The following is a 19,350-nucleotide window of genomic DNA, read 5'->3' as shown; positions in this document are numbered from 1 at the left end:
TGGGCGCCTGGGTGGCTCAGTTGGTGCAGCAACTGCCTTCGGCTCAGGTCATGATCCCGGAGTACCAGGATCGAGTCCCACATCAGGCTCCCAGCTCCATGGGGAGTCTGCTTCTCCCTCTGACCTTCTCCCTTCTCGTGCTCTCTTTCACTCACTCTCTCAAATAAATAAAATCTTTTAAAAAAAAATACTTTAAAAAAAAATACTGAAAATCCGTGATGTGCCTTTTGAATTCCAAAAGTTTTGGACTTGTTTGTTGGCTAACCTATATACATGTGTACGTTTCTGTGCAGGAGGAAAAAACAGAGAGGGACATTGTTATTCCTCGGGATGTCACAGAAAACCGTGATACGGATGAACATCTTGAAAAGGCTTCTCTTTCAGATAATCAATGTGGTTCTAATGATGAAACCAGTCCAGAACTACCAAGCAGTAATAATGACTCCAGAAAGAATGCTTTAATTTCATCAAAGAAAACAACTGAATGTTCATCTAGTGTAGAAAATACTTCTGGTGTCAGCATTAGCTCAGTTTCTAATGCCATCATTTCCGGAATTCTCCCACAGCCTACAAGTCGGAGGCAAACCTTTATTACTTTGGAGAAGTTTGATGGTTCAGAAAATAGACCTTTTAGTCCGTCCGCCTTAAATAATATGTCATCAACTGTTACAGTGAAAAATAACCAGGAAGTCATGGATAAAATAGATAACCCACCAAAAGCAAAGAAAAGAGAAATGGCTCTTGAAAAATCTGATGCTGAAAAAATAGCACATGGAATTAAGAGATCAAGCCGAAGGTCAAGTAAAGCTGAACAAACAGGGAACAAAAGGTCTAAGCTCTTGAGATCTGATCAGGAGAAAAATACTCAGGAATCTATTGATGGCACAGTAGTCTTAGAAAATAATCCACCTGGTTTGCTTAATCAAACAGAATGTGTATTAGATAATCAGGCTCATCTCTCTGAATCTACAATGGAGGATGAGGATACAATGCTTAAACCAACAATAGAAAATGCGGTATTACTAGAAAACAGTACTGTAGAAGAGAAAACATTAGGAATCAGTTTGGAATCCAAAGAAAATACACCCCCAGCTATAAAACCAGCAGATCAAATGGTAGATGAGGATAGTCCTGTTCAGATAACTCCAAATCAGAAAACGCTTAGACGATCCTCAAGACGACGTTCAGAAATAGCAGAGCCTACCCCTGAGAGCCAAGAGAAAGAAAATAATCATCAAAAAAAAGACAGACGTAAAGAAGAAGAAAAGACCCTTCAGAAAAGTCCATTGCATGTAAAAGATGATGTGTTACCTAAGCAAAAACTGATTGCTGAACAAACTCTACAGGAAAATTTAATTGATAAAGGGAATAATTTACACGAGAAGACTTTTGGGGAAACTAGCACTACTTCTGAAATTGATGAAAGTAAAAAAAAGCTAGACCTTGAGAATATTAAGTCTGAGGGAGACAGTGCCCAGGACATTGTAGATAAGTCCTCTGAAAAACCAGTAAGTGGACGAACACGCTATCAAACAAGAAGAGCTTCCCAGGGTTTACTTTCCAGCATTGAAAACTCAGAATCTGATAGTTCTGAGGCAAAAGAAGAAAGTTCTAAAAAGAAGAGATCTGGAAAGTGGAAAAGCAAAAGCAATGATAGTGTTGATATTGAAGACCAAGAGGAGAAAGTGATAAAACAGGAATGTGTAAATGTTGGAAACCAGACACTTGATTACAAAGCAAATTCTGAAGTGGGGAGAGACCTAAAACCTCAGATTTGTGAACAAAAAGATGAGAATACTGTTGTAACTCTTAAAGATTCTACAGTTTCTTCAGATGTATTACAGGTTTCTGATGATGTTTCAACTGCTGATGAGGGAAAAAGTAAAACCAACAAATGTACAGAATATTCCGTTTCAGACCCTTCTGTGCCAGATTCAAACCTAAGGACTAGAAATGCCAGCAAGAGATTACAAAAACGAGATTCTATAGAAAATAACATGGGAGAATCCTCAAAAATAGGGACATCAGACAATTCCTTGCTATCTGAAAAAACTTTGCAAACACTTGAATGCCAACATAAGAGAAGTAGGAGGGTAAGAAGATCTAAAGGTTGTGATTGCTGTGGAGAAAAATCTCAGCCTCAGGAAAAGTTCATTGGGTTAAAGAGTACAGAAAATTACGATATAAAAGCCAGTGAAACAAAAAAGACAGATACGCATACACCTGTAACTGTATCAGAGACTTCTAAAGCTAATCTGTGCTCTGAGGTAAAACTTTTGGATGAACATAATTGTGTGAATTTTCATTTGGGACTCAAGGAGGAGAATGATGCTGTTAATGATTCATTAATTATATCTGAAAGTGAGTTGAAAGAAAATACTAGCCAAAACCCTCTTCCTTCTGGAGTAGTAAATTTTGAAGAAGAAACTTGTGATATGGATTCTGAAGAAGCAACACCTCTTGAGAGCCAAGAGCCATCCAATAAAAAATGTAGAACTGTTAGCCCATGTTTAGGTGATTCTAAAGATAATTCACTGGAATGTTCTATTTTGGAGATCAAAGAAGAAAAGTCAGAGGCTGTCTTGGAAAAGGAACTAAGTATAGAGAACATTGTCAATGTTGAAACAGATGCATGTAAAGCTAATGCAAAATCCAACCCAGAAGTAGAAGCTATTGAATTGGGTGTAAAAATTGATAAATCTGAAGCTAGCTTTTCTGAACAAGAGAGTACCGAAACTGGTATTAGTGAAGAAGAAGTAATGGAGATAAATAGTGACAGAAGTGATGAATCTGATGCAGAGGCAGCTGAGAAACTGAAGGCTGAAGAAGCAGTAACTGAAGAATTTAATTCTGTTGTTGATCATTATGATAATACCACAGAAATGAGTGCTGTGGTAGAGATACCTGAACAAACAGCAGTTGGAGAATTAGATGAAAGAAGTGACGAATCTGGTCCAGGCTCATCTGAAGGAATGAATGCTGAAATGGAAACTTGTGAAGAAACAGTGATTGGTGAGGTGAGCGCTGAAGCTGACCAAGTCAATGAAACAGAAGGCCAGGACTCTACTAACAGAATCTCTACCAAGCCTGTACAAGCTGAAACCGAGACATCAAGTATGGAAGTCAGCAGTTTTGTTCTTACCACACTTGGGATGAGCACTGAAGAAGGAAAAGATGACTCTAATGAAACTGAAACAAAAAATGAACTTAGTAAGTCTGAAGAAGCAGTATCAGCTGACAGTCAAATGGTGGGAAATGATGAAATTCTACAGGAAGCTCACCATACTTCAGAGAAAGTGGAGGACACATCACAGTCGCTGACATCTGAAACAGCCATCTCTGAACTAATAACAGAAGACAATAATGCATCTCCTCAAAAATTAAGGGAACTAGATCCTTTACTTGTATCCGCAAATGGCAGTCCTAGTGGCATGCAGACCCGCTGTGTCTGGTCTCCTTTGGCTTCTCCATCGACCAGTATTTTAAAGAGAGGACTAAAAAGACCTCAGGAAGATGAGATATCGTCACCTGTTCACAAGGTAGGGGAGTTGAGGCTGAATATTACTTAGCCCATGTTTAATTGAGTATTTGGCAGTACAGTGGTTCCTGGTGAATGACAGAATGTTAGACTGATAGGACCACTCATTTTGAATAATTAACCACAGTGACCAGGGAAATGGGCAGGTAGAAAAAAGAGTGTTGATCAAAGGAAACTGAAGGCGTATATATTCCTTTACTTTAGGACACTAAAAATCTTCAACCATATACATTATTCACCTTTTGCAGAATTGGTGAGGATCTCTTGTGGGTTTTTTGGGTTTGGTTTTTTTGCTCATAATGTGAGGAGACATTTAGAAACTGATAAAGTAGCTTTAGTTAGCACTCACTTTGTGCTAGGACATTATGTAGTCTGTTTCCCATTTAAATGTTCATATAAACTCTTAACTTCCAGACCTTATCTAATGAAAAAAATCTCAGGCTGTGCCATTATCAGTTTCTGGATGTGATTTCATTTATTATTTTATATCCCCATCTTCACTAAACTGACTCCTTTAGTTTGTATTTGCTTTAGCTCCTGACCCTATAACTTGGACATGATTTGTTGAATGAGTAAGTTAAAAAAGTAAAAGTTACATATGCTTACATAGTTCAGCTTGTCCTCTACTTAGTAAAGGAGATGTTCTGAAAAGGTTATGTGAGCATTCTCTACCTATGAAATGGAACCTGCCATTTAATGTGGAGTACATGTGTTCATATATACAGACATAACATTAGAAATTGAAGGTAGACTTAATCTTGCCTCTGGCAAGCACATTGTGAAGACTTCCTCAAGATGTACTAAAAATTCTTTTACTGAGAATTGAGGTTTTAGCTTTGTTTTGCTTTGCTTTTATATTGAAGTTCTTTTTTTTTTTTTTTTAAGTATCTTAAGTGAAGTCTTTGAAAAGTATGAATATAGGGGTGCCTGGGTGGCTCAATGTGTTAAAGCCTCTGCTTTCGGCTCAGGTCATGGTCCCAGGGTCCTGGGATCGAGCCCTGCATCGGGCTCTCTGCTCAGCAGGGAGCCTGCTTCCTCCTCTCTCTCTGCCTGCTTGTGATCTCTGTCTATCAAATAAATAAAATCTTTTTTAAAAAAAATAAAAAGAAAAGTATGAAGATAGAATGCATTGGGATTGATGTTTTCAGTATATTTTATTTTCCTTCAGTATATTTTAGATTTTTAAAAAAGTTAACTAGTCCTGTTTTGTGTGATAGTACCTCAGATTTAATTTTTATTTAGGCAACAGTAAGACATTATAGTTTTCTATAGCAGATATGTACGGAATCTGCCCACTCTTGGGAGTTAAGACCAGGAGGCATTTATGTATATGATTAGTGGTTATGCCTTATTGCATATTATATCAAATAGCCGAATGAATGAAAGCATCGTAAGACTTTAGAAGAGGCTAAAATGAAAAATTGTCACCCAGTTGCTATGACTCTGGGACCCTCTAAAGAGTTTAGAACAGAGGTTAGAAAGGTACACCAGAGGTCAGTTAGTACTATTTCTGCCTCTTTACCTTGTATTTTAAAGTCATTGCAGTAAGCCCACAAGATTAGTATAATTGGATGATACAGTTTCAGCTGCTTTGTGTAATTTCATTTTTCTGCCACTGTCCCTGTTTCAGTCTTTGTTGGTATATTATGTAGAGACCATTTAGAACATGGATAATTGGAATGACCTGTGGTATTATTTGTGAAAGCAGCCATTAGGAAGAAATAATACAGTTATGTACATTTGGCTTCTAGTGAAGTAAATTAAGCTTCTAAACCTACATTCTATTTTGGGGGACCTTAATGGTGAGAATTTATGGTGTGGTTTTTTTTCTTTTCTTTTTTTTTTTTTTTTTTTTTACTTTAACTTTGTAAATAAAAGCATGACCTGTGTTTTCAGGTTCGCCGGGTCTCCTTTGCAGATCCAATATACCAAGCAGGATTGGCTGATGACATTGATAGGCGATGCTCTATTGTTAGGTCCCATTCTTCAAATAATTCTCCCATAGTAAAAAGTGTTAAAACTTCACCTACTGCACAATCTAAGGTAAGTTGTGAGCTTTAAAATACACATACATGAATGCAGGTACCGAATTGCATAGTGTAGTTTATCTTAGAACTAATAAAGAACAAGATGTCTTTGGTTTGGATACATTGTTTGTCTGCAACATGGTAAACAAACATGAAGAGGTGGGAAGAGTCCATGATAATCTAGTAATTGGTTAGGTAATAGTAATGTAATAATACATTTTACATTTTCTCAAAATTTTAGGAAATTACCGTACTCTAAGTAATGAAAGTAGAGTTATAAAATTATAGTTTTCTAAGGTTCTGAGTCTTTTTTTCTCTCCTTTCTTCTGTCTAGCATAATGCCACTTCAACCAAAGGATTTCTGTCCCCAGGATCACGTAGCCCTAAGTTGAAGAGTTCAAAGAAGTGTTTAGTAAGAAGTGCTTTAGTTTTCATGTAACTTTATATTTTCATGTTCAGTTAGGTGACCTCTATTTAACGATTTTGAAATTTATTTTAAGATTACAGAAATGGCTAAAGAATCTATGCCAGGTCCTACAGAAAGTGTTTACCCAGCTTTGGTGAACTGTGTGGCTCCAGTTGATATCATTTTACCTCAGATTACCTCAAACATGTGGTAAGTAGTTACTTGTGCTGGTTTATACTTAAATTTAAGTGATCGAGATTCTTTTATTTAGAATTGACCATACATGCGCTTTCACACATTTTGTTTTAGAAATACAAATTGAATGTGGGAAGATGGGACAGGTAAGGCAATAAGAGAAACATCTACCATAATACAGTAATTGACTAAGATAATTAAATGTATGTGTAATATTTGTCAGATGCTGTGCTGAACTCTTTGCATATGTTCTCTTATTTAATGCTAATCACAAATCTTTTTTTTTTTTTTTTTTTTTTTTTAAAGATTTTATTTATTTATCAGAGGGGGGGGGAGAAAGCGAGCACAGGCAGACAGAATGGCAGGCAGAGGCAGAGGGAGAAGCAGGCTCCCTGCCGAGCAAGGAGCCCGATGCGGGACTCGATCCCAGGACGCTGGGATCATGACCTGAGCCGAAGGCAGCTGCTTAACCAACTGAGCCACCCAGGTGTCCCGCTAATCACAAATCTTATAAGGAGTATAATTATTATTTCTACTTTACCAGTTAAAGTTTACAAAGGTTACTCCACCAAAGTCATGAGGCCATTAAGTCATAATGTAAGTGAAGTCTGAGACACAAATTGGGCTTAGTCTCTTCCCAGCATTATTGCTTAAGCCAAACAAACACATCAAATTCAAATTTTGTTTTAAATTAAATTTATATGTGCCTGCCCTCAGAGTGGGCTAGGTGAGCCAATATAAAATTCAGTTATGACTGAGCATAAATCAGGAAATCTAGCTGGATAGGCCCTCACAAATAGAATAAATGTGAAAGTATATGATGACATTTTTCCTTTTTTTCTTAATCTCTTCAGGGCAAGAGGACTGGGACAGCTTATTAGAGCTAAGAATATAAAAACAATTGGTGATTTGAGTACTCTTACAGCATCTGAAATAAAAACTCTTCCTATCCGTTCTCCAAAAGTGTCCAATGTAAAAAAAGCTCTTCGAATCTATCATGAGCAGCAGGTAAACCTAGGTGTTATAAATCATGTATAGATAAATGATGTCTCAGTAGCAATTACAGAAGTTGGTAGTCTTGCTTAAAAACTCATTTTATGCCCCCTCCACCCCCCCAGTCAGAGTTAACTTAAAACATCACATTTTTAATTTCACAGAGAGGTTTGCTTCTTGATTTTGTCTGGTTTTGTGTAATGTATCTCTTTAGGCTTTTGAGTTCTCCTCTCCTATCCCCTTGTCTCGTTCATTTCCACCAAGTTGGGGATTGGTTCCATGGCTGCTTTTCCTAAAACCTAGAGGTTCAAATCTAAACATTCTAATAAAAATCTTTCAAATGTGTATTTAACAGTATTACAACACAACTGTAACTAATTTTTCTTATTCTTACCAACTTTTTGCACATAAGTATTTCGGCCCATAGACATTTTTCAAGATTCTGATAGAAGCCAAGATTCTCCACTCCCTAACCCTCAATAAGAATACAGATGGAAAACTCATTGTTTCAGAAGGAGTAACACTGTTCTGAAACCTATTTTTTTATTTTTCTACTGAAACTACACAAAATTGTGAATAAATGAGAACAGGTTATGTTAAAGCTTGAAAACCAGTGTTTACATTAGAATTTCTGAGACTGGAGTTAGCTAACTATTGAAGACTTCTGCTATTTTCTTAAGAGTCTTTGATTTAAAAATTATTAAGTATTTGTAATCCTTAAAAACTTCTAAGAGACCCAAAGATTATATTAGTAATTTTCAGTCTCAGACTTGTCTGTTCTGGACCTTTCATAAAAGTGGGATTATATGAGCTGTGGTCTTTTGTGATTGACTTCTTTGAGCATAATGTTTTCAAGGTTCATGTGTATTAGTACTTCATTCTTCTTTATGGCTAAATAATACCCCTTACATGAATGTACAACATTTAGGTCATCCATCAATTGCTTAACATTTAGGTGGTTTTTACCTTTTGCTCTTATGTACACATAAGTTTTTGTGTGGATGTATTACTCTTTGTCTTGGGTGTCTACACAGGAGTCTAATTGATGGACCCATCAATATGGTAACTATAACATTCTGAAACTAGTATCTTCTCAGTCACTAATCTGTATGCCTAGGGACACCTTTCAAAATTGTATAGTTCTTTTATTTTTATTTATTTTTAAAGATTTTATTAATTTATTTGACAGAGATCACAAGTAGGCGGGGGGGGGGGAGCAGGCTCCCTGCTGAGCAGGGAGAGACTGATGTAGGGCTTGATTACAGGACCCTGAGATCATGACCTGAGTTGAAGGCAGAGGCTTAACCCACTGAGCCACCCAGGCACCCCAGAAGTTGTATTCTTTTTTTTAAAGTCCATATGTTTTGGTTTTTTTAAAAGATTTTATTTATTTATTTGAGAGAGAGACTGGGAGAGAGAGCATGAGTGAGGAGAAGGGCAGAGAGAGAAGCAGACTCCCTGTGGAGCTGGGAGCCAGATCCGGGACTCCATCCCGGGACTCCGAGATCATGACCTGAGCCATCATGACCTTAGCCGAAGGCAGTTGTCCAACCAACGGAGCCACCCAGGCGTCCCAAGTCCATATGTTTTTTAAGTTTGGAAATAATCTGCCTTGGATTTTCTTTTCTTATGCTGCTAAACTTGGGAAATACAGTGTAATTTTTTTTGGCTACCTGGCTGTTTCTTGAGAAGCCCATTAAATATTAGAGATACTTAACCAGATTTTCGAGAAAACTGAAAAACACTTTATAATCCCATTTTTTTTGTGTCACTAGTACAACATAGTTTCTTAGCAAGATTTACTAAGCTAATAGTCATGTATTGGGCTGGGAAACAGGTCAGATTCTTTTCCAGTGGTGGTGGTGTTGGTCCCTTTAAAAGCAACTTTCTTTTTTTTTGTTTTGTTTTTGTTTTACTGGCCTGTGTGTAATCCAGGTAAAATCTCGTGGACTAGAGGAGATTCCAGTTTTTGATATTTCTGAAAAACCAGTAAATGGAATACAAACAAAATCTCTCCCTTCTGATGAAGAAAGACTTGCCTCAGGTATGTTTTAGCAAAGCAGGACAATTTTATTTACAGTGTCAGTTGACTTTGAATATATGCTTCTAGTTTTAATTTGACCATGCTCAGTTAATTTGACAAGGTTTTTGGTTTTTGGGGAGTTTTTTTGGTGCCAGTGACCAAGTGCATGAAAAAGTAGCTGATACTGAAACCAACTATGTTCAGTTGTTTTTTCTTGAACTGTCAACCGCTGCTCAAGGATATAAACTAAATAGTGTGTTTCAGTTATGCTGTTAATAAAAATGAAGTAGACTGGCTCTTCAGTGGCACTAAATAAGTTACGGTGTGGAGTTTTCTGTTGCCTTGTTCTCTTGAGGAAGAACAGTACCTCAGCCTGCACTCTCAACTTAAATCTTAGGCACTTAAATTTTTTATTAACTTAAAAGGAAATATGTACAACTTAAGTTTTATCTGGAATAAATTAATTGTGCTTTTTTTTCTTTTAGATTTAATTGATCCTGTTGCTTTGGAAACTCCATTACCTAAAAATCTTGTGGCACAGATTAGTGCACTTGCTCTTCAACTAGATTCAGAAGATCTCCATAATTATTCAGGAAGCCAGCTGTTTGAAATGCATGAGAAACTTGGTAGCATGGCAAACTCTATAATAAAAAATTTGCAGTCACGTTGGAGGTCACCAACCCATGAAAATTCCGTTTAGTATTTTAAGAGAAAATTGAACTTTTTTTTCCCCCAACATCACTGGATTTGTTGATCATAAAATAAGTTCTGAAATACAGCACAATTTCAGACTGAAAGTTTGCAAAGTTGATAGCATTTCAAACCCTGAAGGGCTATGACTTATGTAAGTTCAGTTTTGTAAGTTCATTGTGTACGATTTTTGTTCATACAATATTTTCTTGGCTGCTATGCGTAGTTTTTCAAAAATTTAAATATCTTACTGAAATGTGGAAGCAAAAACTAGAAACAAAAGCAATCTATTGCACACATCTTAAACTCCTACATATTCTGATGAAACATTCATGAAAAATGAAAAGTACCTTATTTTAAGTAAGTAAAATTTAACATTTCTATTTGAATTTTTTCCTGAACTGATAACGGTGTTTATACTTGATATATATATTTTTTATTTATGTTTGTTGTGCTTGAAGTTTAAGAAATTTGTTCTCAGTAGAAAACCTTAAATGAGATGCAAAAGAATTGGAACCTTTTTTCCCACAGATGTCAAATTTGAGCAGCTTCCAAGAAAAATACCAAAAGCTGCAACTTCTGGGGTTAAAATAAGCAGAACTTACTAAGATGCCATTCATTTGCAATAGCAAATATTTATGCAGCAGCATTTGCTTGTGAAAATTTAGTCGTATGAGACACACTTATTTTAAAATGCACGACTCTTTGTACATTATGTATAGATTACAGTGTTTTTAATTTATAAATTTCAGCCTTTGTTAATGGCATGAATTTTTCTGCAGCTACTTGTGAATACCTTTGTTTAATAGAAACCTATTTTGTATATATTAAATACTGAGATACCAGTATGGACGTAGAAGTGCTTTGTGAGCCTGCTGCAGATGTTTGTAGGATTCTGTATCTACAAAAACAGATAGTTTTGTACTTAGTAAAAACACGAGTTTTTATTTTCTAAAGTAACCAGAAGGAGTTAAACTTACAGAAATGGGAAAGTATTACATGAAGACTTCACTATTCATACCACCATCCCCCCCTTTTTTTTTTGGTTTGCAAGGAGGGTATCTGCCACTAGAAAGCTTCATTACATTTCTTTTTAAAGTGGAGAGTTAGTGCGACTATTTTTGTTACAACTTGGGCTAAATGATATCTAGGATTTATCTGTTCTTTTCACCTACACGTAAAGCAAACTTGGAAGAAATTTGAAATTGAAATTGTTCTTTTGAAATATGTATGTTTGCCTAGTTTTAAAAAAAAGGTGTATATAATTAAAACATTTGTAAATTTTACTGACTAGTATTAATGCCTGACTTCCCATATTTGTTTCGTCTCTTTACAGTAAGAATATTTCCTTTGTTCTGATTAGAATAAGTGAATGACCTTCACAGTTTCATACTTTATTCAGAACTAAAAGGCACACATTCTTTTAGCAAGTTACAGAAAGTTTAATTCTTGTGCTTAGTTAGTTCCTATATTCTGAAGGGGACCACCTGCCAGCCAGAAAAGTTGGTGTCTTTTTCGTAATCATAAATCCATCATTACAAATATTTTGGGGGTAGAAGTTTCATAGTCCTACACCAAGGTTGGGTTTAAAAGAAATTCTGGGACTGTAAAACTGAGGATTATAAGCTTGACAAAATAAGTAAAAAATAGAAACTTCGACAGACTTATAATTGTGGTTTATATTGCCTCCCATTTCCCAAATTATATTTTATAGTAAAGAGGCACATAAATTTTTAGTTAACAGGTGTAAGAAGGAGTATGTATTTGTGTTTGTATGGAGTCAAAATTGGCTTATCTCATGACTGTATCTTAATGTTTGTGTTAACTAAAGAACTTCGAACAGTATAGGAGAAAAGTGATAAACATTTACTTAAATCACTGAATTTGATACAAGCACAAATATGTATTTTCGGATACTGTGTTTGAACAAGGATCTGTTTAAAAATGTTAATTGAAGGCAGAAATCAGTTTGCTAAATCTTCATTGTTGATACAGTTAAGCATGTATTTGAGGCACCTTATTTTTAATACACTTGCCTTAAATTTTTACCTGAATAATTCATAGATAGCAAAAACTATCAATTCTCCTTGATCAGTTTCAGTATGTTGTTTAACTATTAAAATTAAATCAGTTTTTCAGTATTTTCTAAGGGTTAATTTAAAAATAGGAAATATTAATAAGAACACTCAAATGTGATTTCTTATTTTAGGCATTTATAAAAAGAATCTGGTTGCTTGTAGAAAGCAGCACAGTATAACTTCTCATGTTCCAAAATGGACTTCATGTGGTGGATTTAAATTTTCAGTATTGCACGGAGCCCGTTGTCAAAGGTGTTATATTTGAACAAGTTTGAAAGCCATTGTTGAATGGTATGGATGTAACTTTTGCTCAAATTCCATATGGTGTAGGATGAATCAGGTTTAGTGATAATGTTATTGGATAATATAGTCAAAAATAAGATTTAAATCTGAATGTGATAGTTTCTGGCATTGCTCATGGATACTTTACAGCCTGAAAATAGGGATTCTGTTATATATTAAGAATGATAAAAATGTCATTTTTATCAAATTGGATTTTTATAATTTTTATCCATTTTTATCAAAATTGGATTATATCTTGCCTAAAATAAAAGTGGCAGGGCAAGAGACAAAATTAGGGGAAAATGGGAGGGGTGTGGGTAAAATACACAATTAGAGTTGGGTTGTTGTTTTTTTTTTAAGATAAAGGAATGACAGTAATTAAAAATACGTGCTGTTTTAAAAACCTTTGTTGGAATTTAACAGAAAATACGAGTTTATTAAAGCGTTCACATTTTTACCTTAATGTCATTCTTTCCAACTTCATAATCCAGTAAGAAGGGTGTAGTTTCCATCTCATATTCATTACTGATTTTCAGGGAGATAATTTGCAGCTAGGCTAGAAGGCGGTAAAATAGCAGTTACTGACCGTATTAGGCTGAGACTTTGGTCGGGGAGAGAGAGCTATGGGAGAGAGAGCTATTCGCACATTAGCACAGCGCTATCTATTTAATCCCTAAGCCATCAGGAAGGTCTTAGACATTATATACAAGTGTTAAGTTTTGACTTTCAACACAGTGCTTCTCAAACTTGTCTATATGTAAGAGTGCAGATTCTGATTCAGCAGGTCTGGGAATGGGGCCTGATAGTTTAGTTTATCTCTAAAACCTCCCACATGACCCATAGAAATGCCTATGTTTGTGGCAGGAAGCTTCAGGCTGTGAATTAGGTGGTAACATAAGTGGCTTTAAGTCCCAGGAATTACTGCTTCAAAAGATAAGATTTAGTGTTGTGTTTTTTTTTAACTTTTTCAGGTTTATGATTGTGGGTGCCGACTGGCCTTGAAGGCTTCAAATTAAAATTCAAAAGTTTTTTAAGAGTTAAAAGTAGAATTTTGCCTCATTTGGAGCCTTTTTTAGGTAGGAAAATTCATGGTTTGGGGAGGAAGATTTAGGTTTTTAAATAGGCAGACAGTTATGTATTTCATGTTACAAAGAACCTAACTAAACAAATGGACAGTGTGAGCCTTTTTTCATGAGTAGTGTAAGTGGATTATGTTCTCATTTTTTTAAATATAAAAGTAAATTTCAGATATTAGAAATACATTTAGTCTCTAAATAAATCTTGCCTTCTGAGTTATGGGGCTTCACTATTTTACTAATAAACATTGAAAACTGATTACCTAAGATTAACTTGGCAGTAAAATTAGCAGTACCAAAATAAGCCCTGACAGATGTGACTTGTCATTTTAGTTAAAGACCTCTGGTTACTTTGCTGTTATGTTGTTGAAATTTTCCATTTCATCTTAAAATGGTGTTTGAAAGACAGTTGAATAATTTTTCTAAAAGTGAGTTTTTCTTGGCATTCAGTTCTATTTCCCTTATGTATTTACTTTAAGTACTCTTTTCATAAGAATTGTACTCATTCAGAGCACTTAAGAAAATGTAGCCAGAAGTTAAGTAGTGGGATTTTTAATTGATTTATCAAAATTTGTTGAGTGCTTGATTTATAAAACAAATCTGGGCCTTGGTTTGCGATGGTCCAATATGATCTGTTTATCATATACCAGGCTTTGTATATTGCTTTTTGAAAGTATTAAAATCTGAGTCATTAGCATTTAAAATCTGTAGCTTTTTAATAGAATAGTAGTCTAACAGAATTGAATGTTCACTCATTTCTTGGAATAGAATGTTAAACTTTGTATCGTGGTCTTAATCATTTTTTTCTTTATATACCAAGCCAAAGAACAGTGAAAACCAAACATGAAGTGCCAAGCTGTAAATGCTTACTCTCCTGAAGTATACCTTAGAAGAAAAGATAATCTCTTCTTTTACCTGAGAATATAAGATTGAAGGCAATATTTTAAATTGATAGCACATGGAATAAAATAAAAAAGGTAGCTTTTTAGTATAGGTACAGTCATATATACTTTGAAAATAGCTGGTAGTTATCCTGTATATAAGTACTGTAGGTAAGTACCAGAACTGATACTGATAAATACCCTGAATAATTATTTAAAATACACGTTATGTACAGGTCATCTGTCTGGCTCAGTTACTGGTGGAGCATGCAACTCTTAATTTTGGGATTTTGAGTTCAAGCCCCACGTTAGGGGTAGAAATTGCTTAAAAATAAAATCTTTTTAAAAAATGAAATATACATTATTTAATATCCTGCCCCCCAAAAAGGAATAAAGTAAATAACTTCCAATAATAGAATTATTTCTTACATGAATAAATTGCATATAACTAGAAAGTTCACCTTCAAAATAAAGTCATGGAATGAAATACAGTATAATAGCTATTTTGATATTTAATTGAATAATTAGCAAGTATCTAAATACATTTTTATTTTTGTAGAATGAGAATTTTCTAGGAAATGAACAATGAATTTTGAGTATAGAAACTGAAATATGGCATGGCAATCTTAACCTAGTATGTTGTTACGAACAGGTTGAAAAACTACAGCCTGCCACCTGTTTTTTTATACATCCTCTGAGGTAGAAATGGTTTTTACATTTTCTAAAAGGTTGAAAAAATTCAGAAATAATATTTTGTGACACATGGAAAGATGAAATTAAAATTTCAGTGAAGGTAATAAGATTTTACTGGGACACAGCTATATTTATTTACGTAGTGTCTTTGGCTGCTCTCCTGCTGCAATAGCAGATTGGAATAGTGTGACAGACTGTATGGCCTGTTAACACCTAACATTCACATATTTATTTGATCCCTTTGTGTAAAGTCTGCTGATCCCCGTTACAAAGTGTAGGTTCATTCATATGTGGCCTGTAAATCCAGTTGGTCATTTGCTTCTAGATGGCAGATGGGGCTCCTGCTTCCTTAAGTCCTATATTTCTATTGCTGTTACCTAGATTTTACTTTTACAAAAATGTGTTACCGTGAATGCATTTGTATCTTAACTGTATTGCTCAAATACACATATACTAGGAGATACCAGTACTTTTTAGGTACACTTTTTTTTTTCTCCTGTTTAATCTCAAATGACAGTAATGTGTTTACTATGGATGTTAAGGGACACTGATGTGCGAGGGAAAGGCATCTAGCACTGGGTGGTTCTGTCAGACCTGTGAAATAAGTTGGGAGTTGAGGGAGTTTGCATTCTGTGTTGGTGGGGAATCAGTTGCTTTCAATCTGTCTTAACACTACCTCCTGTGGATAGACTTGACTAAATGCACTTAGAAAAGGCTGAGAGAAGCCAAATCAGTCATTTATTAGCCCTGCAATATTTTTGTTCCCACCACTTGATGAACTCTGAGAGCTTTGTTGTACATTCAAAGTGTTTATATTTGTTAAGTCAAGTGTTTTAAGTTGAAATTTCACAGAAGTACCTGTTCATGAGTCAGTTAACTGCACTAGCATCTGGGGACTAAGGATGTGGTCAGTATGTGTGTAATGTTTTATACAGTGTTTGAAGCAGGTAGACCAATACTAAAAGTGTATTTTCAGGTTCATTATGATTGGGGTTGAGGGAGGAAGAATCTGTCTGATCCACAGTAAAACTTTAATGAACTATTGAGTTAACTGTTACCACTTGCCAATTGAGAATGGATATTGAAACATTTTTAAAAAGAGATGCACTTTAATCTTAAATAAAACTATAAAAACTAAACAATTCTGGCACTGTTTCTGTTTGTTTAGTTTGGCTTTGAATTGAGTAAGATGAGCATAATTCACATACCAGCTCAGTGAACACCATGACCCTCCACAGACACATGAGCCATTCCTAATTGATCACCCATTCTAGCCATACAAGAGGTTCTCTTGTATACATAGTTTCTGGGTTCCACACGCTTGTAGATCCATACGTCTGAATTAAAAATGAAATAGACTTAATGATGTTGAAGAAGACTGCAGCAAAGAGCCACAAACTGAGTGTTAACAGAAATTTATTGTTCCACAGTTCTGGAGGCTGGAAGCCTGAGACAAGTTGTTCACAGGATCGGTGTTTTAAAACAGCTGTGAGGGGCGCCTGGGTGGCTCGGTGGATTGGGCCGCTGCCTTCGGCTCAGGTCATGATCTCGGGATCCTCCTGGGATCGAGTCCCACGTCGGGCTCTGCTCAGCAGGGAGCCTGCTTCCCTCTCTCTCTCTGCCTGACTCTCTGTCTACTGTGATCTCTCTCTGTCAAATAAATAAATAAAATCTTTAAAAAAAAAAATAATAAAACGGCTGTGAGGAAGATCCATGCTTCTCCCCTAGCTTCTGGTGCTTTGCTAGCAATTTTTTACTTTGTTGGCATGTAGAGGCTTCACTCCAGTCTCTGCTTTCAGCTTCCCCTGGTGTTCTCTGTATTTGTCCAGACTTCTACTTATTTATTTATGTAAAGATTTTATTTGAAAGAGAGGGAACATAAGCAGTGGGGTGGGAGAGGAAGAAGCAGGCTTCCCGCTGAGCAGGGAGCTTGATGTGGGGCGTGATCCCAGGACCTTGAGATCATGACCCAAGCCGAAGGCAGACACTTAATGACTGAGCCACCCAGGCGCCCCCCGACTTCTTTTTATAGGTACCAGTTGTATTGGCTTTGGGCTCATCCTAATGACCTCATTTTAGCTAATAACTTACGCAGTGTCACATTCTGAGGCATGGGGTGGTGGTGGGGTGGTGGTGGGATGGTGGTTAGTGCTTGTGGAGACCTGAAGAACCCATAATAAGAATTTCCCAAGAGGAGCATCGGGTAGTACCGTGAACACTAGTCATGACTAGTCATGGAGGGACCTGGGCTGAAGTTCTGACTCTGACTCCAATATAGCTCAGTTGCAAATTGATCTCTTTTATAACCTCTTGCAGATGTTATGAACACCTAGTCATGGAGGATTTTGCAGCGGTAGGTCGTCTAAGTGTGTGGTAGCGGATTATTTGTACAGAGGACTTCCCTGTAATCACTGTATTCACGGAGTGGAGGGCCAAGCAGAAGTCTTGCAAAGTGGATGAGCAGGAAAATTCCCTGGATATGTTTTAAGGTGTGTCAATTGTGACTGTTTTAAGATGTGATTAATGGGATTCACTTCAAGGTAATGGGAGGAGAGCACTGGTAGAGTAGACAGACCATTATCAGCCATGAATTGAAAACTTGTGAGGCTACAGGAGGTGGGTATAGTAGGGTTCTTTATTTTTGTTTATGAAAATTTTCAAGCTATTAACTAAAAGCCATAGAATTCGATAAAAATGGTGTCTGCTTATCTGTAACAGCAACTGCAAAGTGTACTTTGGCAGCTTTAAAAAGTGAATAGGAAATTTTAAAACGTGTCGTAACTGAGACAGCATTAACTTTGTTCCCAAGGTTGGAAACATAGCACACAATGGTATTGGTGCATTGAACCTGGATTTTTAGCCCAGTTTAAAGGAAGATTGAAGATGGGAGAGTGGCTGTCTTTCCCACCATTAAGATGCTTCAGCATGGCCTGCCTTTTTCAGGGGACTATTAAGTTTCATAAGGACGCAGCGTGTTCTGGCTCATCACTCAAACCCCAGCATCTAGTGTGGTGCCTGGCACGCAAATGTGGTCTCTGAGGGAGAGAGAGAGACATATCTTAAGAAGCTTGAGGACGGTTTGCTCTTTGCCTTTATAATCTGCCAGCTGCAGATTTTTAAAGCTTCCTCATTTTCCATGGCCTCTCCCAACACTCTGCATTACAAACAAGGAAGCAAATTGCATTATTAAGCAGATAAATAATAAATTCATATTGAAAATACATACAGGGGCGCCTGGGTGGCTCAGTGGGTTAAGCCGCTGCCTTCGGCTCAGGTCATGATCTCAGGGTCCTGGGATCGAGTCCCGCGTCGGGCTCTCTGCTCAGTGGGGAGCCTGCTTCCTCCTGCTCTCTCTGCCTGCCTCTCTGCTTACTTGTGATCTCTCTCTGTCAAATAAATAAATAAAATCTTAAAAAAAAAAATACATACAGAATTTTTCCCTTTTATTTTGTTCCTTTTAATTCCAGTACAGTGAACATAGAATGTTAGTTTCAGGTGTATCATACAGTGATTGAACAGTTCTGTACATTACACTATGCTTACTATGATAAATATACCCTTAGTTCCCTTCACTTTACCAATTCCTCCCCAACTCCCCCCAAACAACTTCCATTCTGATAACCATCAGTTCTCAAGAGTCTGGTTTTTTGTCTTCTTTCTTTGTTACATTGTTTTGTTTCTTAAATTCTACATATGAGTAAAATCAGATAGTATTTGTCTTTCTCTGACTTACTTCACTTAGCACTATATCCTGTAGATCCATCCGTGTTGCTAATGGCAAGACTTCATTCTTTTTTATGGCTAAGCAACATTCCATTATATGTATACCACATCTTTATCCATTTATCTGTTGGAAGGATGATTGGGCTGCTTCCACAGTTCAGCTATTGTAAATAATGCCACATTAACATAGGAGTGCACATATATTTTCAAATTAGTGTTTTCATATTGGGGTAAATAGTGTGATTACTGGATCATAGGGTAGTTCCATTTCTAATTTTTTGAGGAACCTCCATACTGTTCTATAGTGGCTCCACCACCAGTTTGAGGAGGCTTCTTTTCCTCCTTGCCAATGCTTGTTGTTTCTTGTGTTATTTATTTTAGTCATTCTGACAGGTGTGAGGTGTGAGGTGGTATTTCACTGTTGTTTTGATTTGCATTTCCCTGAATGTTGAGCATTTTCTCATGTGTCTGTTGGCCACCTGTATGTCTTAGAGAAATATCTGTTCATGTCTTCTGCCCATTTTTAATTCATATTTTTGGGGGTGTTGAATTATATAAGTTCTTTGTATATTTTGGATATGAACCCTTTATAAGATTTGTCATTTGCAAATATCTTCTATTGAGTAGATTCTTTTAGTTTTCTTGATTGTTTCCTTTGCTGTGCAGAAGCTTTTTTGATGTAGTCCCAATAGTTTATTTTTGCTTTTATTTCCCTTGCCCTAGGAGACATATCTAGAAAAATGGT

At 36.2% G+C, this 19,350-nt stretch overlaps 1 protein-coding gene across 6 annotated transcripts in view; it reads left to right on the top strand.

Moving 5' to 3' along the window:
- The window catches only part of RIF1 (replication timing regulatory factor 1), a 63,498-nt gene extending 47,477 nt beyond the window's left edge, over positions 1–16,021 (top strand). For 5 of the 6 annotated variants that reach the window (XM_045066816.1, XM_004743837.3, XM_013051914.2 and 2 more), the window contains 7 exons: positions 294–3,539; positions 5,435–5,581; positions 5,900–5,977; positions 6,066–6,181; positions 7,021–7,174; positions 9,095–9,203; positions 9,668–16,021. In XM_045066816.1, coding sequence (XP_044922751.1) covers positions 294–3,539; positions 5,435–5,581; positions 5,900–5,977; positions 6,066–6,181; positions 7,021–7,174; positions 9,095–9,203; positions 9,668–9,882 — 4,065 coding nt within the window. In that variant the 3' untranslated portion in view covers positions 9,883–16,021. The remainder of the gene's footprint in view (positions 1–293; positions 3,540–5,434; positions 5,582–5,899; positions 5,978–6,065; positions 6,182–7,020; positions 7,175–9,094; positions 9,204–9,667) is intronic. The other variant, XM_045066815.1, reaches the window with a different exon arrangement.
- Positions 16,022–19,350: the final 3,329 nt, after the last annotated feature.

The sequence above is a fragment of the Mustela putorius genome, unplaced genomic scaffold (assembly GCF_011764305.1).
Source record: "Mustela putorius furo isolate JIRA1106 unplaced genomic scaffold, ASM1176430v1.1 tig00003869_pilon_pilon_pilon, whole genome shotgun sequence".
NCBI lineage: Eukaryota > Metazoa > Chordata > Mammalia > Carnivora > Mustelidae > Mustela > Mustela putorius.
Note: the sequence above shows the minus strand (reverse complement) of the source record. Positions and strands in the feature narration are given on the sequence as shown.